At 41.7% G+C, this 22,881-nt stretch overlaps 1 protein-coding gene across 1 annotated transcript in view; it reads left to right on the top strand.

Moving 5' to 3' along the window:
- The window catches only part of CTSE (cathepsin E), an 85,862-nt gene extending 64,702 nt beyond the window's left edge, over positions 1–21,160 (top strand). Inside the window, exons 8-9 of the mRNA XM_073587241.1 lie at positions 9,317–9,418; positions 17,114–21,160. Coding sequence (XP_073443342.1) covers positions 9,317–9,418; positions 17,114–17,293 — 282 coding nt within the window. The 3' untranslated portion in view covers positions 17,294–21,160. The remainder of the gene's footprint in view (positions 1–9,316; positions 9,419–17,113) is intronic.
- The last annotated feature ends 1,721 nt before the right edge of the window (positions 21,161–22,881 follow it).

The raw sequence follows: 22,881 nt of genomic DNA, 5'->3' as shown, positions 1-22,881 counted from the left end.
TATGTGAAGAATGGGGGTCCCGCTGCCACCAAAAGATGACAGACAGCGGACCCTGTGTCACCAATATGTCACAATCCCACCACTTACACGGGTGTATCAGCGGACGGAGGGACACGACACACTGCCGGCGGCTATCACAGGCACAGTGGGGGCTTATCTTAGTTATCCAACCACTGGCATCATGTGACAAAAATGCAGCAAGCTAACCTTGCTCTAACAATTTACCGCAGGGGGTTATTTTTGATTCCCCACCACTGCTAACAACCTTCCAAGAACTGCAGGGATTTATGTATATCCCACTTTTTCAGTTCCACTTTGAACTCGCAGCTCTCCGGCGCCCCCTTACCCTCAGGTCAGTCAGGGAACTGCACCTAGGATAATTAGTCGCCGGATGGGCTGCTTGCTGTGCACGGACAATTAGGCTACCGCAGTAAGGGAATTATCAATGCTGTGGCTGCAGCCCCTCTTTAGCAATATAAGACCCTTTTGTCCTGCCAACTAGCCTAATCAATCGCACACACCACGCTGAAACCATCCACGCTTTTCTTAATTCACAGAGTTAAATTAAGAGGGTCCGTGGCAAACCCCTGAAATCAGTAGCGATTATCTAAAAGAGGCGCATAGTTCATTTCTTAGAGCATGGAGATAAACTGATAATTTTAAGATTTATTCCCAAAAGGGCAGTGATTATACAGATAAAAGTTGCTATAAAGTTGAGACATTACATATGTACAAATACAAATATAAAACAAAGTGGATGAAAGAAGAAAGTACACTTACATGTGATCAGTTGTTGTTAGGCAACCCATGCGGCTGAGGGGGGAGGGGCGCTTAACCAAATGTCCCCACTCATGGGCACGTCTCTCTGGCATGAGGACCTCGGCTGAACATGCTAGGCAATAACTATAGACTTGGGTCTGTGACCTCATGAAATGGGCGGTCTGGAGAGGTCCAACCTCCCTCTCTCCAAGTTAGGATTTGGCTACAAAACTTAGAATAGCTATATCTAAATAAGAAAAACCCTTACCAACACACATAGGGCATCATTGTTTGTGATTTACCAAATAGAATTCGAAGACACCAAGCATGCTATACTTAGGACCCTCCATTTGGGAGCAATCCATACATCAGTTTCTGGAGAGGTTATATGTTGTAAGTTCATTTTTCCCTTCACCAGTGAGGTCTGAACTCCCTCTTCTGGCGAAGGAAGGTAGTGAGGCTGATTACCAAACAGCTGAGCAGGTAGATGATGACTGGGTCACAGGAACTGATGACTGGATATAAGGCAGCTGACGCCCTGCTGCCTTGCTGGTGATTTTCCTGCTGGATTCTTGGAGACCAGTCTGATTTCTGCTTCTCAAAGCTAAGTTTTGCTCTGCTTTTTGTATGCTTTAGTTCTGGTTTTGTTTGCCTTGTTTTTTGGAGTTCAGCCATCCCCGGCCGGGGGTGAGCCGAATTCCATTTTTGTCTCTGATCTTTTGATCTCTGGCTCTGTCTTCAGAATATACCTGATTGCTGATAGAGTCTTTTTGAAGCCTAGCGACTTCAGGGCCTGTTTTCCCTATCAGTCTGTTGGTACTTTTTTGGATAGGGTTTTTGCGGATTGCAGACAGCAGCTTTTCTATCCTGTCCTATTTAATTAGCTTGGGCCCCATCATTTGCTCAACCTATCTTTCTATCTGTGTTAGTGTTTTTCATCTTGCTTCACAGTCATTATATGTTGGGGGCTGCCTATTGCTTTGGGGTCTGCTCTGGGGCAGTTTAGATTTCCCCTTTCTGTCTTTAGGCTAATTTAGTTCTCCGGCTGTGATCGAGGGGTCTAGTGCACCGTAGGAACCCCCCACGGCTACTGCTAGTTGTTGTGGATAGGTTCAGGGGTCTGCAATCCGATAGCTGCCAACTTCTCTGGTTTTCTGGACTTAGCTATTATTTTTGTTTTTTCCTCCTTTGGTGACTCATCCATAACAGTTATAACTGTGAAAATTAGGAATTAATAAGCTGGCTTTGTGCCCTTCTCAGAAATGTGGGTTTTATATCTCTGAGGTGTATGGTTTTTTCAATATGACTTGTTTTAATACTTCCCATATACTGGCATACAGCCTGTGTTTTCAACAAAGAGATCTTTTCCCCCTAGCTGTTCTTCGAGAGGAAATGGACGGTTTCAGGTTACCAGCAAGCACAGAGCTGATAAGGACCAAAAGGAGGGGGCTGAAAGGGAGGGGGGATTGCAGATACATGACAGGCTCGTCTCCTTGATGTGTATCAATGGGAGATTCTAGAAAGTTCTAGAAACATCATACTTTAACATACAGATCTTACAGACATTTTACATTACAGTGTATACCAAGGGTCATCCAGAGAAGGCAGTCAAGGTGTACATTAGTTTGGACGACCAGAGCAACAAATCACTGGCCAGGTCAGCACTCTTTGACTCCTTTCTACAGTTGCAGTGGTGGTCGAGTTAAAACTATCTGCGGACACCTGGTGGTGTGAGTACGAGTTATACAATTATCTAAGAAGCTGATAATTAGAACTCTTGGAAATTGCAGTCATTAGAAAGAGGCAGAATAATTACACTACATGTATGACTATGGGTAATTGCATTATACTACATGATGACTATGGGCTGTGCATTATAGTACATGGATGGACTATGGGAAGTGCATTACACTACATGTATGACTATGGGCTGTGCATTACACTACATGGATGACTTTGGGTTGCGCATTATACTATACGGATGACAGTGGACAGTGGACAGTGGACAGTGGATATGTGTGTATATATATATATACAGTGGGGCAAAAAAGTATTTAGTCAGTCAGCAATAGTGCAAGTTCCACCACTTAAAAAGATGAGAGGCGTCTGTAATTTACATCATAGGTAGATCTCAACTATGGGAGACAAACTGAGAAAAAAAAATCCAGAAAATCACATTGTATGTTTTTTTTTCATTTTATTTGCATATTATGGTGGAAAATAAGTATTTGGTCAGAAACAAGCAATCAAGATTTCTGGCTCTCACAGACCTGTAACTTCTTCTTTAAGAGTCTCCTCTTTCCTCCACTCATTACCTGTAGTAATGGCACCTGTTTAAACTTGTTATCAGTATAAAAAGACACCTGTGCACACCCTCAAACAGTCTGACTCCAAACTCCACTATGGTGAAGACCAAAGAGCTGTCAAAGGACACCAGAAACAAAATTGTAGCCCTGCACCAGGCTGGGAAGACTGAATCTGCAATAGCCAACCAGCTTGGAGTGAAGAAATCAACTGTGGGAGCAATAATTAGAAAATGGAAGATATACAAGACCACTGATAATCTCCCTCGATCTGGTGCTCCACGCAAAATCCCACCCCGTGGGGTCAGAATGATCACAAGAACGGTGAGCAAAAATCCCAGAACCACGCGGGGGGACCTAGTGAATGAACTGCAGAGAGCTGGGACCAATATAACAAGGCCTACCATAAGTAACACACTACGCCACCATGGACTCAGATCCTGCAGTGCCAGACGTGTCCCACTGCTTAAGCCTGTACATGTCCGGGCCCGTCTGAAGTTTGCTAGAGAGCATTTGGATGATCCAGAGGAGTTTTGGGAGAATGTCCTATGGTCTGATGAAACCAAACTGGAACTGTTTGGTAGAAACACAACTTGTCGTGTTTGGAGGAAAAAGAATACTGAGTTGCATCCATCAAACACCATACCTACTGTAAAGCATGGTGGTGGAAACATCATGCTTTGGGGCTGTTTCTCTGCAAAGGGGCCAGGACGACTGATCCGGGTACATGAAAGAATGAATGGGGCCATGTATCGTGAGATTTTGAGTGCAAACCTCCTTCCATCAGCAAGGGCATTGAAGATGAAACGTGGCTGGGTCTTTCAACATGACAATGATCCAAAGCACACCGCCAGGGCAACGAAGGAGTGGCTTCGTAAGAAGCATTTCAAGGTCCTGGAGTGGCCTAGCCAGTCTCCAGATCTCAACCCTATAGAAAACCTTTGGAGGGAGTTGAAAGTCCGTGTTGCCAAGCGAAAAGCCAAAAACATCACTGCTCTAGAGGAGATCTGCATGGAGGAATGGGCCAACATACCAACAACAGTGTGTGGCAACCTTGTGAAGACTTACAGAAAACGTTTGACCTCTGTCATTGCCAACAAAGGATATATCACAAAGTATTGAGATTAAATTTTGTTTCTGACCAAATACTTATTTTCCACCATAATATGCAAATAAAATGAAAAAAAAACAGACAATGTGATTTTCTGGATTTTTTTTTCTCAGTTTGTCTCCCATAGTTGAGGTCTACCTATGATGTAAATTACAGACGCCTCTCATCTTTTTAAGTGGTGGAACTTGCACTATTGCTGACTGACTAAATGCTTTTTTGCCCCACTGTGTATATATATATATATATATATATATAGAGAGAGAGAGAGAGAGAGAGAGAGAGAGATAGACATAGATATATTGTGACAAACTCACTGGCAAAATGCTGAAGGGGAGATATGTTTCGCTGAGGCTAATGGCTTCAGTGATTTAAAAACCCAAAAGTTTTTCTTTCATCACATTAAGTGTTGCAAGGGGTTAACAGCCAATTTGTTTAAAAGACTGTTTTTTTGTGGACAACCATAGAGCCAGTTGGAGGTTATCCTCCTTATCTCCACCCAAGGGTGTGGTCTGGGGCTTAAGTAGCTGGCCTTCAGAGGCAGTCAGAGAGTAACACTCTCTGGCCTTGGAGAGTAACACTCCAGAGAAGTGGTTGTGTTTTGCTAATACCCGAGTGAGCTGATTGCCCGCTAACACAAGGACTGTCTTTTGTGATACTATGTTGTTTTGCAGTTTTTGCCCAGAGGGCCATGTTTATCTTGTGCATCAATTTGGTTTATGCTGCATTTAAAAAAACAAGGAAATTCTTAAAGAGACAGTGTCTACCTCCATCTACAGCTGTGTGAGCTGATCTACCACAATATATATATTCTATTCAGGATGGGGGAGGGCCCGGTCCAAATCTTGCATCGGGGTCCATTAGACTCTAGTTAGGCCACTGTCTTTGACACTGATCAATTAAAACACGGCCACATCCACGGAGTAATTTTGTGGAATAAACTCAGTTGGCTATAGGGAAAGTTTGCACCTTTTTTGCCAGGAGGGCATAATTTTGGAAAGCAGTGGGACAGAAGAAAAAGGAAAAATGTTCCAGAATCAGCAAAGTAGTTGCAACTGGAGGATGTATTTGAATTAAATAAAAAAAAAATTGCAGTGAAAAAAACCTCTTTTAAATGTCTTGACATTTTTCAACTTTTGTGAAACTAAAACAATACGTAAGATACTTAAGAAGGGGAGGGTCAGGGAGGGAAAAGGAGAAGAACTTCACTTCGATGCTCTAGGTTTAGGGTATATAGCACTGCATATAGCATACAGCAATGATGGATTTTTTTAATACTATAAAGTACACAGTTTTATAGAGCGCTTCCATTTCTATGCGGAATTCTTTTCCATCACAATAAAAATAATTCAATTTATTGATAGAGACCACATTATTTCAGATATAACTTAAAGGCTTTATACAGGACTTTTCTTTTCACTATGGACCTAAAAAAAAAAATCACAGGCAGGTAGTTACTAACTACCTGCTTGTTGTGCCTGGTGCCGATCCCTGCCGGCACAGAGTGATTCAGTGGTTTCTGCTGATGTCACACTGACAGAGCAGCATCTTCTCTTCCACTCTTCTTTGTTGACAGGGTGTCATTGCCTACATGATGCTAATTGACAGCCAGCTGTCAATCAACATGATGTTGGCAGTAACGCCCAGTTGATAGAGAGGCCCAGAAAACGAAGAGCTGCTCTTGACATTGAGCAGCTGAATCTCCGGCAGGAGTAGTCGGTGACTGACGCCAAGAAGAATAGGCAGGTAGTTAGCAACTGACTGCATATTTGTTTTTAAAACAGCAGTAAAAAAAATAGCCCTGGATAACCCCTTTTGTTTGTTCTTATGTTTCATCTTCAAGTGTGCACAGTTCCTCAGCCTCCTGAAGCTAGATAGATGTCACCAGCAGTATGGTTGTGTAAACGTGTCCGGGGTGGTAGCCCTAGGCAAGTGTCATGGATTCGGTACCCCTTCACGTTACAGAAAAAACATGAGTTCTGGATGTGTGTGTATGCTGGCAGTATTGCTCTTTGTACCTTCACCTTCAGGCCCTCCTCACCAGGTCCATTAGACTTCAAGACACTAGGTGCATTCATAAAAACAAGGCATTCTTTACTTGGCAACACACATAGGTATACAAAGCAGCATGTAGTACACTTTACAACTTCTTCTGTCTCATATAGAGGTATGTTCTTATCAGCTTCTTTTGACGGCACTTTACATGTGGATGGTAAATAAGCAGAGCAAATGAGGTAAACCTCCATCTTCCCGATGTAGGGACACACAGGTCAATATGTTACACTGTGAAGCTTGCACCCAAACAGCAGTCTGTGATCCCTTACAAGGGCCGCTCCTAGAGCCGCTTCCCTCTTCTGGGTCTTCAACTGAGCAGCACCCTTCCTTCACAGAGCCCCCACATGTGGCCAACAATGGACTCACTTCAATTCTCCCACTAATGGGTTTCACCCACTTGCCTGCTGAACTGGATTCTAGTCACTTCTACAGTTCTGTAATGGTTCTTGTTGCCTTGTGTCTCTCAGCTCCACACTGATTCTGCTCTCTCCTCAACTTAAACTCTCCCCAGAACTAGTCTCCTGTTTGTGCCCAGTCACTCCTCTCCCTCCCTGACTGGCTAGGTCTTAGCCCTCTCATTCCTGAACACAGGATGCTGCAGGCAACAGGGAAATCTAAACATATTAAAGAGAAGACAACGACTTCTTGTGGCCGGTGGTCAATACTGCAGATACGTTTCAGGTACATAACATTACTATAATACAATAATGCGAATGATGAATTCAGGGTGTAAATATGACACCCTGACCACCTCCTTACAGTTGAACTGTTGGTCCAAATTGTCTGCTCTCAGATACTGTTACAGAGTGAGATGGTAATGAATAGACTTGCAGTTTCGAGCTCCAGCCACAAGTGGTCACTGTTGCCTCCTGAGTAGACCCTAGTGCAGACTTCATGGTGTTGGACAGTTGTAGAATTATGGGCTTTTGTCAGTTGGAGCAGAGAGCTGACTGGAGAGAGAAAGAGAGGATGAGAGAGAGAAACCAACTCCCATTCTGGGAGCCCAGAGTTCGTTGTATACCAGAAACTGACCAGAGTGCTGAGGAAACGTGTGCCTGTTTCTGTGACACCTGGGAATGAATTACGGTACTTTAGGGAATGATTGCGGTTGGATGTAGAGTTGGATTCCCCCTAAGGCATCTGTTGTAACGTGGAGGTCCTCCTGTTAGCCTACCGGGCTAAAACTACACTCCAGATGGCAAGTCCAGCATCCAGTCCTCGACCTCCCAACTAACGGACGAACGGATGTTCAGCCGCCCTCTTCCGCAACTAGGTTTCAGTCAGTTAAGGCCCCTTTACATTTAGTGATACACCAGCGATCCGACCACGATACGACCTGGTCAGGATCGCTGGTGCATCGCTAAATGGTCGCTAGTGAGCTGCCAAACAGGAAGACCTCACAGCGATGTAGCGACGCAGCAGCGGTCGTTACTTACCTTTCACACGCAGCGATGCTGACGTCCTCCCGCCCGCGTCCACATGTTGCTCGTCGGCGCCAGCAGGAAGCGCCCAAGGAGAAATGGATCCGGCCGATCTCACGCGATCAGCGACAGACAGCGGGGGAGCCGGTCGGAGGTAAGTATCACACATAGCAATATCGCTAGCAATATCGCTGCTGCGTCACAAAATCGGTGACGCTTTCGCGATATTGCTAGCGATATCGCTATGTGTAAAACCCCCTTAAGTCTGGAGCGCAGGCCCCGCCACAGTGATCATGGTGAAAGAGTGCGCGCAGACTTAGGGTATGTGCACACGGTGCAGATTCTGCTGCGTTGTACAGTACCTTTATTTCCTATGGAAATAAAAAAACGCTGTGCACATGCTGCGGATTTTTCTGCGCGGTTTTGCTGCGGTTTACAATCCGCAGCATGTCAATTCTTTAGTGCAGAAACGTTGCAGTTTCACACCTCATCCATTATGAGGTGCAAAACCGTAGGCAAAACTGCAGATATAAAGTCCTGCGGATTTATCTGCAGTTTTTACTACAAAATCCGCAGAGCTAAAAAACTCCGTGTGCACATGAAAGTTTGGCACCAAACGTAGATTCTCAGCTAGATACATTGTTTGCTAGTAAAACTGTGTGAACCACAGCTAAATTCTCACCTGGTTAAGGGGAACTTATATACAAATAACGTAACAGAATTGTAATCTTAAAAAATTGTTACGTTTGTGAACCGCTGCGCTGCACCGCTTCAGGGGCTGCCTCTTGCCCCCATCTTATTACTCCCTTGCCCTTGGTTAACTCTCGATTACTGTATTATGTGGAAGCACAGATCAGGCAAATTATAGTGTATCTGATAGAACATACTGGGCCTATAGGTTGTGCAGCGCTGGGGTCTTAGCCGACCCGGGCTAGGTGTGTATGAAAGTTAAGTGTGTTTCTTTCCTGCATTGTCAAGGTAACTTGGGTTCCGTTGTCAGTAAAAAGTAGTTCCTTGACAAATTGTCTGTTAGTGTTCTTTGCCTTTTGCCCGCTGTATTCTGGGAGAGACCACCCCGGACATGGTCTACAACAGCATTGGAAGAGCGTAATGGTACTAAAACTGGCTGAATGTGTGCTCCAGTTATCCTGCCAGTTCTAAATCAGCACCTTCAAGCTCTATTAAAAAGCTCTTGTAAGCACTGTGCATACCCGGCCTACAGAATTAGTAGTAAACAATAAAACTATAAATTGTCCATTCTTGAGAGCAGAAAGGATTTTTAATTTGTTTAATATGATGTTAAGTGGCAATTTTCTACTTTTTACAAGCACTTTATAATTTTGACCATTTGTGATGTGCAGACTTAATCCTTTAAAGGAGTTGTATGATGTCAGAAAAAAGGTGAACTTTTTTTTTTTTTCCCAGAAACAGCAGCACACTTAGCCCTGAACTGTATCTGATATTACGTCTTATCTCCATGGGTCTGAGCAGTAATACTATGCACATGCCATGGCCAAAAGTTGCCTTGTTCCTGGAAAAAAAACAAACAATTTTATGCACAAGTAAGGTAATCTAAGGGGTAAAGTTTCACTTGTGGACTAGATTTCCTGCTCTCTGTGAAGATGTTATTTGCAAGTAAGGCAGTAACCTATATATTTTTTATGTTTTAGTATAGTGTCAGTTGCAGTACCCTAAGCTCCATGCCCACCGTGACGTTTGTAATCAATGGTATTAGCTACAACTTAACACCTGAACAGTATACATTACTACTGGTAAGTTCAATAAAAAGTTCAACATTAAAATGTTAATCTTCAGCTAGAGCAGGCTGCATTGTTCCTTAAAGGAAACCTGCCAGCATGATCCACCCTCCTCCACGATCCATGGTCATGTTGCTGTCTGAAAAACAATGTCATCCACACTTTTACTTCTGCAATCTGTTGCTCCCGGACTAGAGAAACATTCTGTTTTTATTCATATCCAGATCAGGTATAAAGTGTAATAATCATTTCAGGAGAACTTGCAGCAGAATATCTGGGACTGCCCTAACAACCTGCGCCTCCTTACCCCTCTCCTCTCCATAAAGTTGTCATCTCCTATCTCAGTAATGTGAAAATTTCTTATCACTGAAGACAGATTCAAATTTGAGTAAGAGGTCAAATCAGCAGGAGAAATAAAATCTGATTTATCTGATAAAAATATATTTTGAGGTTGCTTATTTTCATGTGTACTATTGATTTATGAAATAAAAATTAAAACAACGAACACTCTGGGAGTGTCAAAGCTCTGTTTCCTAGCTCATTTCCTCACTTAACCCCACCTTCCTCTGCTTGACTGACAGCTCACTGGCTTAGCTATAGAGGCAGATGCTTGAGAAGTGCTTTGACACTCCCAGAGCACTTAAGCCTCTTTGCATATGAATTAAAACAGTATTTTTTCTTTTCTGAAGCCAGAGAACAACAAATTGAACAAGTAATAGTGTAACATTATCTTTCAGAGGGCAACATGACAATATAAACAGTTTGGGGGTGGATCAGACAAATTCCTTTTAATGTCTTCCCTATTCCTTCCTTATGTACTGCATATTGTACCACTAGATTCCTTCTCCTATGGGCAATAGAAATTTCTACACTAACTTAGGATCTCCAGACAGCCCAGTGAATACAACCCTTCATATACTGAGTCAAGTGGGTTTTGTGCATTTTTCCTCTAAGAGAGACATTCCACTCATAACCTGATGAATGTACAAAACCGTTGCTATACTTCACTTTACGGTGTAATAACGTTTTTTGGATATGTTTAAGAAATTATTCCATTTTGTGCCTATTCTTGGTGTGCTATGCCTTTATACAATATTAAGTTTGATTATTATAGTCTTCATCCTGCTGTTAATTTTGCAGATAATCATTCAAATCATCAAATGTAATATGTGAATGCGCCTTTTAATGAATCGGAAGCATCTGACTCCAGCTCACCTTCTCGTAAAGACTGGTATCAAGACCACCGGTCTAGAATCGGAGCCTAAAGGCCCCGTTACACGCAACGATATTGTGAACGATATCGTTGCAACGTCACCAGTTTGGTGACGTTGCAGCGATGTCGAAACGACATTGTTGCGTGTGACAAGTAGAAACGATCAACGATTAGTTGGCTGATCGTTAATCGTTGCCTAATGGTCTGGGTCATAAATCTATCGTTGGTCTCCCGCACAGCAGACATCGCTGCGTGTGACAGCAAGAGACCAACGATCATCGAGCTCCCAGCGCCATACAGCAGACGCTGGGAGCTGGTATCCAGGGTAAACAGCGGGTATCTAAGCGCCGCGTGGCACTTAGTTACCCGCTGTTTACTCTGGATACCAGTGTGCTCGCTGGTCCTGATCGCTGGTGAGTCTGCCTATGTGACAGCTCAACTGCGATCAGCTAACTATGTCCCAGCGATCCCATCCACGTCGGATCGTAGGTGGGATCGCTGGGACATTGAAGCGTGTAACAGGGCCCTTAGTCTATAGACTGGCAGCTGATTATGAGAGAATTAGATAACATAGCTATGGGGATAAGAAAAAAAGAACTGTAGCTACTAGATTCAGCACATCAACAACAGACGCGGATATTGGACTTAAAGAGTAACCGTCATTTTTATATTTATTACATAAGTCAATAATACACATTAAAATAAGAAACTTCGTAATATATCTTATTAGAGAGTTATGTTTCTTTCTCCATCTGGATTGATCTTTTGCTCTCAATTCATGGGTAATATCCATATTCAGAGAACCGATTCTTCCTATTACTCGATAAGAAATGGCAGTTGGAGTTCTTAAAATTCTATACAGGTGGCGGGAGAGGCTAGAAACAGACAGACATTCTGCTGTAAGTTCTGAGAATGACAGTTACAGTTCTCCATAGAAATGTATGAGCACCAACTGCCATCTCCTACTCCAGTACTGTAAAAATCTGTATCAGTCAGTCCTGGAGAAGAAAAAAGCAGATTTTTTTAAATAACATATAATACAAAGTTTATTATTTTCATGTGAAGTACTGATTTATGAATAAATATTAAGTTACTCTTTAATTATTTTGGATTATTTAAACTTAATTTATTTTCAGTTTTTAGAATTAATTGACACTGCTTCATCATTGCTTGTTCATATGTGACAAATACTCTTAACATGTTCATATCTTTTAGGACTCATGCACACTAGATTATTACAGCTGCCTACATCATCCAAGCTGTTTATAGACTTTAGCGTTTGCTTTTGTTCATTACTGTAGGAAGACCATTTTCTTAGTACCACCAATTATTACTAGTGCTAGGCCATGTATAATACCGGAATTGTGATCCTTAACTAATATAGCAAACATTGTCAACTAGTCTAGCCCAACTATGTAACTGGAGTTTATCTACATACTGATAAAATTCACACGTAAAAGGTTGGGTAGTTAGGTAAATGTGTTATCTGTTGATATTTTGTGGACATTCTGTTACAAAGCTCTGTTTGTAGTAGCTTGACAGCCCTTATTCCTCAGGCAGACTTTGTACTAGCCAATCCCATTAGTATGTCATAGGACTTCACTCTTTAATATCCTATACAGGGATCTTTACTTAGCCCCTGGGTTATATTCACAGAGTGTCTGCTGGGCGGTGGAGAGAGTTGGCAGAAGACGGTCATATTAGCCAGAGAATGTTCAGCTACATAAATGGGGAGCAGGTTGTCAGACACCCAGACTTCTCATAGAGTAGACAGAACTGGTTTATTGCCATCTCTGCTTTCTTGGTGATCCCTGTATACACAGTGCTAAATGAGCATTGGGTATACAGTTTAAGAATCTTTCTTCCCTGTCCAAGCAATCATGGTGATCACCGATGATCAGTTACGTAGGATATGAGAGTGAAGCCAGGGCTTATTGACTTCAGGGATTGCGTGACATTATAATGTCACGCAAGTTCCGGGAGAGCCACTGCTAACAGGATTAGGATTCACTTAAGAAGGCCATCTTATGAGCAGTAAAGTAGCAAATCTACGCATTTCAGTGAGTAGGCTTAAGCTTGCCTTAATAGCATAATTAAGGCTATTCACCAAAGCGCATAAGTTTGCTACTTTAATGCTCATAAGATGGCGTTTTTAATTTATTCCAGTAAAGGTGAAGTTTTATAAGCTGGGGACATAGCTTTCCATGTTGGATTTCCAATTTGATGTATGTTCTTAAATCAGATAGGTATACCACACAAAATAATTATAGGGACCCTGACTGCTGATACATGCTGCTCGATCCACAGGCAACATGTATCAGGCACTGACGTTACGCTCTCAGCCGGATAAGTTTGACTTTGAAATGCGTTTCAGAGAAAAACATACTTTAAAAAACGGTCCCTGCATGCGAGTATAAGGAGAGACCTGTCACTCAGGGAAGTGAGAGGGGAGAAACCACCAGGGACCTGCCTTTATGACTAGTCTCCCGGGTGGTTTTTAAAGTATGTTTTTCTCTGAAATGCAACAATGTTTCAACGTCAAACATTCCTGGCTGAGATCACGCAGCCAGTATCTAATACATGCTACTTGTCGATGGGCATCATTTATTAGCTGTCAGCTTCTGTTTAAAGAAATAACATTTACCATATGTCTGCTTTAGATCACAATCATTTTTTAAACTTCCCTTTATTTTTGCAGGTTGTTAAAAGTCCTTAAAGTTTCACAACAATTTTTCACTTTTTTTATTTTCAACAAATTTTTCAAAACCTATTATTACATGAACCTGTTTACTTTGAAGTAGGTTGGAGACTCCCATAAGGAAAGCAAAAAAAACTAAATAAACCCAGCACCCCTCAAAGAATTCAAAATAGCATTCAGAAACTTTAACTCTTCAGGTGCTTCACAGGAATAACTATATAGTGTGATGAAAAAACTTAAATTGTATTGTTTTTCATTAAAATATTGCTTTAGTCTAATTTTTTGTAGTTTTATGGGAGGTAATAGAAGAAATTAGACCCCCAAATTTCTCTTCTATGCAGTAGTACCCAAAATGTGATCAAAAACTATTATTTAGGCGCGGAGCCGGGCTTAGAAGCAAAGTAGTGGAATTTTTCTTTTTCGATGAAATACATTGCAGACGCCATTTTGCTTTTGCAAAGCGATTCAGACGCCAAAACAGCAGAAGCCCCAACTAGTGGCCCTAATTAGGAAACTACACCCTGTAAGGCCTCATTCACACATTCATGTGTCATGTACGTATTCATACCACATTAACATTTCTACATTTTTTCATGTTACACCCACAAATTTAAATGCATTTTATTGGGATTTAAGGTGATAACCAATTCAAAGTAGAATGTAATTGTGAAGTGTAAAGGAAATTATACATGGTTGTCTAATTATTTTAAAAATATAAATCTGAAAATTGTGACGTGCATTTGTATTCAGCCCCCCTAGTCAAAACTTTGTAGGACCCCCTATCGCTCCAATTACTACTGCAATTCTTTTGGGCTATGTCTATACCAGTTTTGAACATCTAGAGGTTGAACATTTTGCCTAATCGTCTTTGTAAATTAGCTTTAGCTCAGTGAGATTGGATGGAGGCGTCTGGGAACAGCAATTTTCAAGCCTTGCCACAGATTCTCACTGGGATTTACATCTGAACTGTAACTGGGTCATTCACACACATAAATATACTTTGATTTTAACCATTACATTGTAGCTTTGACAGTATGTTTAGATTCATTGTCCATCTAGAAGGAGAACCTACGACACTGTTTCAAGTCTTTTGCAGCCTCTTAAAGGCCCCGTTACACATAACGATGTTCCAGTGATCCCACCAACGATCCGACATGGATGGGATCGCTGGGACATCGTTAGTCTGATCGCTGGTGACCTGTCACATAGACAGCCCCTCCAGCGATCAGGACCAGCGAGCAAGCTGGTTTCCAATGTAAACAGCGGGTATCTAAGAGCCGCGCGGCTCCTAGATACCCGCTGTTTACATTGGAAACCAGCGTGCAGTGTCGCTGATCGTTGCTCTCCCACTGCCTCACGCAGCGATGCGTGCTGGCCAGCGGGAGACCAACGATCAAAAAATGGCCCAGGACGATCTTGCACGATCAGCAATACTCGGCAGGGGGGCCGGTCGCTGATCCATGTCACACACAGCGATATCGTTGGCGAGATCATTGTGGCGTCACAAAATCAGCGATCTCGCTGGCGAGATCGCTGTGTGTGATGGGGCCTTAGGTTTTCCTCCAGGTTTGCCCTGTATTTAGCTTCATCCATCTTCCCAACAGCTTCCCTGTCCCTGGTGAAGAAAAGCATCCCCAAAACATGATGTTGTCACCACCATGTTTAATGATGGGGATGGTGTTTTCTGGGTGCTGTACAGTGTTAGTTTTCCTCCACACATAGGGTTTTGTATTTAGCCCAAAAAGTTGTACTTTGGTCTCCTCTAACCAGAGCACCTTCTTCCTCATGCTAGCTGTATCCCCTACATGGCTTTTTGCAAACTAGAAAAAGGATTTCTTATGGCACGCTTTCAAAACTGTCTTTTTTCTTTCCACTCTTCCATAATGGCCAGATTTGTGGTGTATACAACTAATGCCGGAGTCACACTACTGTAAATTACAGACGAGTGCTATGAGAAACAACTATGCACTCGGACTAGTGTTAATCTATGGGGCAGCGCACATCACATTATTTTTTCTCAGGCGTATTCGATGTGCATGTAAAATCGCGTTATGCAGTAATTGTACGCGTTTATCGTCCAAGACTCGCCAATGCAAGTCTATGGGTGCGCGAAAACTTGGACGCCACTCAGACCATCCATGTAGCTTGCGACAAATACGCACACATTTTCCTCATTTCAGCCCACTGAGCCATTTAATTCAATGGGGAAAATCAGTGAGAAATGTAAAGTCATACGGATGTCATACGGATACATAAGTGAGATAAAATTCCATCATCGCATTAGAAACGCATTACACATGGATGACCATACGGAGAACACAGGTGCCAATCTCGGCTGGCAGACTCGGATCGATTTTCCATACGTTTAGTGTGACGCTGGCCTAATAGTTGTCCTATGGAGCAATTCTGCGCTGTGAATCTCTGCAGTTCCTCCAGAATGACCATGCGCCTCTTGGCTACTTCTCTAATTAACGCTCTTTTTTCTTGGGATGTCAGTTTAGGTGGACAGCCATATATTGGTATGTTTGCAGTTGTTCCATACTCTTTCCATTTTTGGATGATTGATTCAACAGTGCTCTGTGATTCTTCAGAATGTCCTTTTTTTTTTTATAAAAGAGCCCTGCTTTACTTTTCTCCACAGCTTCATACCTGACCCTTTTGTCGTGTTTCTTGGTTTTCATGATGCTGTTTGAGCTCTAACGTTCTCAAACAAACCTCTGAGGCCTTCACAGAACAGCTGTAGTTATACTGAAAATAAATTGAACACAGATAGACTCAATTTACTAACTATGTGACTTCTGGATGCAATTGGTCACTCAGGATTTTATTTAGGGGTATCAGACTACAGGGGGATGAATACAAATGCACATCACAATATTCAGTTTTATATTATTTAAATATTTCGAAAACCATGTATCATTTCCTTTACACTGCACAAATACTTGCTACTTTGTGTTGGTATATCACATAAAATCATAATAAAATACATATAAGCTTGGTGCAAAGTGAAAAATATTTGGAAATGTTCATGGGGTATGAATATATTTTTAAGGCATTGTAAATACTGAGTAATACTGTTTTTTTTTTTTTAGATCATCAGGGGTACCATCACTGGCGGACAAAGACATAAAAGAGCCCCTTGTGCAAGAACAATATATGGACCCTTTGCAGCCAAGAGTTCATCATAATGTACATAGAAATGGGGCCCCTGACCTCTTGGGCTCTTGTGCAGCTGCACAGGTTGCATCACTATGTCTACCCCAGGGTATCATATATTAGTTCACCACAAATCTGATATCCATATTGATGTAAATAATAGGAAAAAAGGTACCAAGCTCTCAGTTAGGCTAGTTTCACATTTGCGTTTAAGGCCGCAGCGGCGGCCTGCGCACGGCCGCCGCTAAGCCCCGCCCCCTGCCGTGCCTCCACCAGTAGCTCCGCCTACGGGCACATGACGCTGCATGTGTCCTGCGTCCCCTATCTTTAGCACTGGTTGCGTTTGGCGCTGGTCGGCGCAGCGTCAAAAGGACACATGCGCCGCCAAACGCATACCTGCGCATGGCCTGCATCCCCAGTGCTAAAGATAGGGGACGCATGCAGCGTCATGCGCCCGTAGGCGGAGCTACTGGCGGAGTCACAGCAGGGTCGGGGCTTAGCGGCGGCCGTGCGCAGGACGCCGCTGCGGCCTTAAACGCAAATGTGAAACTAGCTTTATGGAGATTTATATAACTGGACATTTATGGAAGTATAACACAAATGGCATTATTAATATTGAATATTATTTCTCCTTGTTTGCTAGGATGGAGAAAACAACTGCAGCAGTGGCTTTGAAGGGCTCGATATAGCTCCCCCTGCAGGACCTCTGTGGATTCTGGGAGATGTCTTTATAGGGCAGTTTTATTCTGTGTTTGATCGAGGCTACAACAGAGTGGGACTTGCTCCAGTTGTTCCCTATGAATCTGTAACAAACGGGGTATAATACATTGTGCCATTCTAAGGTATCGCATTGTCAGACGTCCTAATCTAAGGATGATAGTAGAATCCCTGTATACATTCCTTTTTTACAGCATTATTAACCATAAATCAGATGTTTTAACAAATTAATATTCTTACATTCCTGCAATCCAGATTTACCGGAGTTATAATGTACAATATACAAACATACAGTATTAACTATAATACTATAATTAAGCTGTTGGTGATTGCTAATTACTGTATGAGGCGACATTCAGACGTCCGTTTTTCACATACCTGCTCTATCTCTGTTTTTAACGGATAGAACATGAACCCTTTAAATCTATGAAGCTGTTCACATGTATCATACTTGTGCACTTTCTGCAGACTGTGTGTTTGCAAAAAAAATCACGGATCAATTTATTTATTTTTACAAATGTGAATATCACTGATGGAACTCTGATGGTAAAACATGACACTGAGCAAAAACTGATGAAAGCCGGGTCCAAAACACTGATGACATTCCTACCATATTTTTGTGTACGTGAAAAACCCTGATGTCTGAATGAGGCCTAATGTGGATTTAAAATGAGTGTCCACCATTTAACACTTTGCTCTTTGACCTCTAACTCACTTCTAGTGTGAATTAGGTTGATCCCTAAGCTAGGAATTTCTTTTCCTTTGGTGTATAACATTTTGTGGCGCTACTATATACATTTTTGGCGCCGCAAGTCTATGGGTGCATGTAAAATATCAGACTGCGCTCGGATTTGATCCGAGCACAGTCCGACATATGTGGCCTCAGACAATGGAGAAGATGGAGAAATTAAGTTCTCCGTCTTCTCCGTACCTGTTAACCTGTATAGGATTTTCTCATGCAAGAGAATCGGATCACAGTAAACTGACGCTCTGATCAGAGTTTGAGCTGAGTGTCATTGCCGTAATCGATCTGATTCTCTTGGAAGAGAGAATTATCGCTCGTGCGAGTGAGCCCTGATACAGAGCTACTAATCCAGTGCATTACCATAAAATTGCATAATAAAATGCTGGTACCCCAAGAGAGAGTTTATCAGCTTAAGGCTGTGTACCCACATGTTTTTTAAGTGGTTTTCCTGGCAAAAACGCTTCAAAAATGCATACAAGAAGCATCCCATTCTTTTTAATGAATTCCGCAATTTTTGTGCACATGATGCGTTTTTCCGCGAAAAAAACGCAGCATGTTCATTAATTTTGCGGAAAAAACGCATTTCCAACTATATTCTATGAGCATGTGGATGCTCCTGTAAAAACGCTTAAAAAACGCAAACGTGCAAAAAACATGCGTTTTTCCTGGAAAGGAGTCCGTTTTTTCTGCATACGTGGGTACATAGCCTAAAGGGAATCTGTCACCAGGTTTTGCTATCCCATCTGAGAGCAGCATAATGTAGACAGAGAACCTGATTTAAGCGATGTGTGCATTACTGGGCTGCTTGCTACAGTTATAAAATTACAGTTTTATCTGCTGTAGATCCACCAGTTCTCTGAATGCTGAGCTCAGTATAACCCGCCCACATTACTGAATGGCAGCTTTCTGTGTACACTGTGCATAGGCAGAAAGCTGCCAATCGGTGGTAGAGAGTGGTATTATACATGAATATGGAGGACTACATGGCATGACTATCTCCTGCTGATAAAACAGGGATTTTATCAAAATTACAGCTAGCAGCCCAGTAAGTGATCCATCCCTGGAATTGGTCTCTACATTATGCTGTTCTCAAATTAGTTGGAAAAAGAACTGGTGACAGATTTCCTTTAAAGGAAACCTGTCATATCAAAAAACACAATTAACCTGAATATATGGGGTTAATTTGCAGGTTAGCAACATTCTAAAGCTGTGCAGCAGCACTGAAATGTTGGCTTCTGGGAGAAAATGAACTTTTTTCTTGCTGGCAGCCGCCGGCTTTCAGTCATAGAGGTGCGAGTGGCGTATAGGGAGCGGGGACTGTAACCACATCCCAGCACTGACTGACAGCCTGCTCGGCAGTACTTCATTGCTAAGCCGACTATCAGTCAGTGCTGGTGCGCAGTTACAGCTGCCTTTCATAATATACTGAGCGTTGATGGAAACCGCGTTTCATTCCTTTCTGGCTGCCGGTCATTCAGTGCGGTGGTCACATGACTTTAGAACTCTATTACCCTGCAGATTAGCCCTATGTCTGAAGGTTTGGGGACATGACAGGTTCTCTTTATACAAACTATTTACAGGAAATATGTCACCGGGATTTTATCGCCTTGTCTAAAGGACACAAAGGACCCGATTCATTATTGCATTTGCACTTGTTTTTTTGTCGAGTTTTTGTGATTGGCACCTTTTTTTTTTTAACCAAATCCATCTTTACATTTGTGCATTTCTTGAAGGCTATATATTCAGTATTCCCAAGTTTTGTTTTTTTTAGTTTGTGAGTAGAGTTTAGGATTTGCAGATGTTTTCGCCTGATTCATCATTTGCAAATCGCTAAATTTTCAGTTTCTCCTGATGTGATTTTAAGTACTCCAGTATTTTTTGCAACATTTTGCCAAACATGCAACTTTTTGTGAAAAACGTGGTTTCAAAAACAGCTAGAGACCGAAAAAAAAGCATTTTTGACTAATAGAAATTCATCAACTACGTGCTCCATTTTTAGTAACATGTCAGCGTAAATGATGAATCAAGCCTGAGACCATGATTATTGCAGTTTATTACTTACTTGGTGCTGTTGAAGAGTTGAAGAGGGAGCCACGCCACGAGTCCTCTTAATGATGTGCACGTGCAGTAGAGTCCTCCATATCCATGACTTGCAGTCTCCCCCTAAACGCCCAGTGCTCGTGAATATCTTGATTTCTGAATCGCCTTGCTATGCAGCTTTCTTCATTAAGATTTTATCAAAACTACTTCACATGGACAAGTAAACGACAAATTGGTGTAGAGAGGGTCGCTATCACTCTTTTATACTGACCTTAGACAGGGCAGCATAAACCTGGTGACAGGTTCCTTTAAATTCACAAGTCCAATATGAAGTATACTGTAAGATACTAAACTAGTGACGACAAACAAGCAGCGGTTCCTATTCCAGTTTTAGGTTTTTATTATCTGTCTAAGCAGAGGATTCGGAGCGCTATATATTTAAAAGCAAACAAACATATGTTGCGGTGTGAACAAGTACTCTGATTTACTGTACAATTCATTGTTTATTGTTTGTTCTACTCATTGGACCCCATCAACCACACAAGTTCCCTATAAATACTTTGAACTTTCCAGAACAATCACTTTGTGATTTTTCTGCGTCATGTAACTTCTCCAATACACTAACGTTTTTCCAGAAAATTTCACACACGCTTGTACACTTCTCATTTCCTATTATATTTTTGTGGTCACTTTCAAAAATCCTTATTTAAAGGTAAATAGATTGCTTTTCTGTAGAATCAGGTTGGAAGACTTTTTAGGCAAAAAACTATTATGAAATTATCTGTTTTGCATTCATAGAAAATGTAAAAAGGGGATGGCCAGTAAAAACAAGTTTCAACCTATCCACAATGGGTGGTGATTAGTGATGAGCTAACATGCTCGCCACTACTCGTTACTCGCCCGAGTATCACGGTACTCGGTGTGCTCGGCGAGCACCGAGCATTTTAGTGCACGCCCATCACTAGTGGTGATCTAATCACTGGGACCAACACAACTGGGAAATTTTATCTTCAATGGGACACTTTTATCCTCAGTAGGAAATAAATTCTACATCAGTTTTTCGGGTTTTTTTAAGTCACACCTGCTGTGGTTTTGAAATTTGTTTCTAAGGCTTAATAACATCTTTTATAATGATGTCTAGAAATAAGCAAATAACTGTAATCTTTTAATAAAAAGTTATAAAATGGGTCTACGTCTATTATTGTATTGCATTCTCTGAACTTCAATGTGAAATACCGAACGCCACAACAACTACCACCTACACCTAATGGCTCCTTACAGTCTGTAGACCGTTCCTTATGCCATTACTGGCAACCACTTAGCTGTCCAAAAATACCAAATAGATTAACATACCTATGCTTGCTAATATTTGTTTTTCCAGACTTTTTAGAATAGATAAATGGTAAATACTGATGAGTGTATGTGCTGGGACAAGGTGGTATCCAAGCATGCTCAGGTGCTAACCAAGTGCCTTTGACGTTCTCGAAAAATATGTTTAAGTCCCCGCTCCTGCATATCTTGTGGCTGTTCCACAGACGCAACGTGTAAAGGGATTGCGTAACAAACAGATACTCCCTACATGTGTCGAGGCTGTTCAACAGCCAGGAGATATGTAGGTGCGGGGACTAGAACATATTCATCAAGCACGACAAAGACAATCGGTTAGCACACGGGCATGCTCGGATAACACCTGATCTGAGCACTTTTGCTAATAGTGAACATTCTGATTTCGGTATAGATTTTCTCAGTCTTCCAAAAGGCACATTTTCATTATTAGCTACATTATCCAATTGTAAATAGCGGCCTAGGAGGGGAGACACTAATAAACTTAGGATCAACTTGAACATTGTTTTCAACATGACCTAAAGGCCAAATGTGGATCATATTTCAAATAACTATGGTTTGTTCCACTCTATCCATAATATTATGGCTATTCCTTAAAGCCATTATCATGTTAATTGGTTAAATGTAATCTTGTATATACTTTTCATTCTTCTTTAGAATATATCCTCGATTCGTTACCACTGGTGATTTGCACAGCCTCAGCCTTAATGAAGGGAGCAATGGAGTTAGAATTGACAAACTTTGTTAAGAGTTGCCTTTAAATGATTTTGCCGCATCTTACAACAGCAGAAATGTTCCAGCGAGGCGTGCCAAAAATTATGATGAATTTGTCATTCTCTATTCCATCCCTGCTCCTCCTACTTTGGTAGAACTAAACTGGTGTAATAAAAGTGGCAACATTTTTGCAGAATTTCAAATTGCGCATAAAAGTTGAGACATTTTAAGGGTACACGTTACGGATTGCTGTGCGGAATTTTCCACGCAGAATCTGCATCTTTTGGCAGAATCCGAAGGTCAATATCCGTGCATTTTTTATGCGGATTTCCCCCGGATTTATTGAGGATTTGGCATGCATTTTTACACCTGCGGATTCCTATAATGGAATGGGTGTAAAAACGCTGCGGAATCCGCAAAAAGAATTGACATGCTGCAGAAAAAAAACGCTGCATTTCCCCGTGGATTTTTCCACAGCATGTGCACAGCGTTTTTTTTTCCAGATAGAATAACATTGTACTGTAAATCACTTGCGAATCCGCAGCAAATCAGCAACGTGTGCACATACCCTAAAAGGTTTTATGCCTCAATGCTGGCGAAAACTCCTTTATGATTTGGGGTGACAATTAACTATTCACTAAAAAACTATCTGCTGAACATCTTCTGGAGGAAAATGGTGGGTTGGCTCATGTGATGAACAGTGAAAACCATTTTCTCTATGACTCTTGCTTCATACAACTACTTCCTAACGATGCAAAGGACCTTTCTTTGGAAACGCTTCTATTACTACATATGGATGGTCACTCTAATAACCACTAACAATTATAACTGTTCCTTCTTTAAAATAACCC

The sequence above is a fragment of the Dendrobates tinctorius genome, unplaced genomic scaffold (assembly GCF_039654945.1).
Source record: "Dendrobates tinctorius isolate UK_male_01 unplaced genomic scaffold, ASM3965494v1 ptg000098l, whole genome shotgun sequence".
NCBI classification, from domain to species: Eukaryota; Metazoa; Chordata; class Amphibia; order Anura; family Dendrobatidae; genus Dendrobates; species Dendrobates tinctorius.
This window is presented reverse-complemented; position numbering and strand designations above follow the sequence as displayed.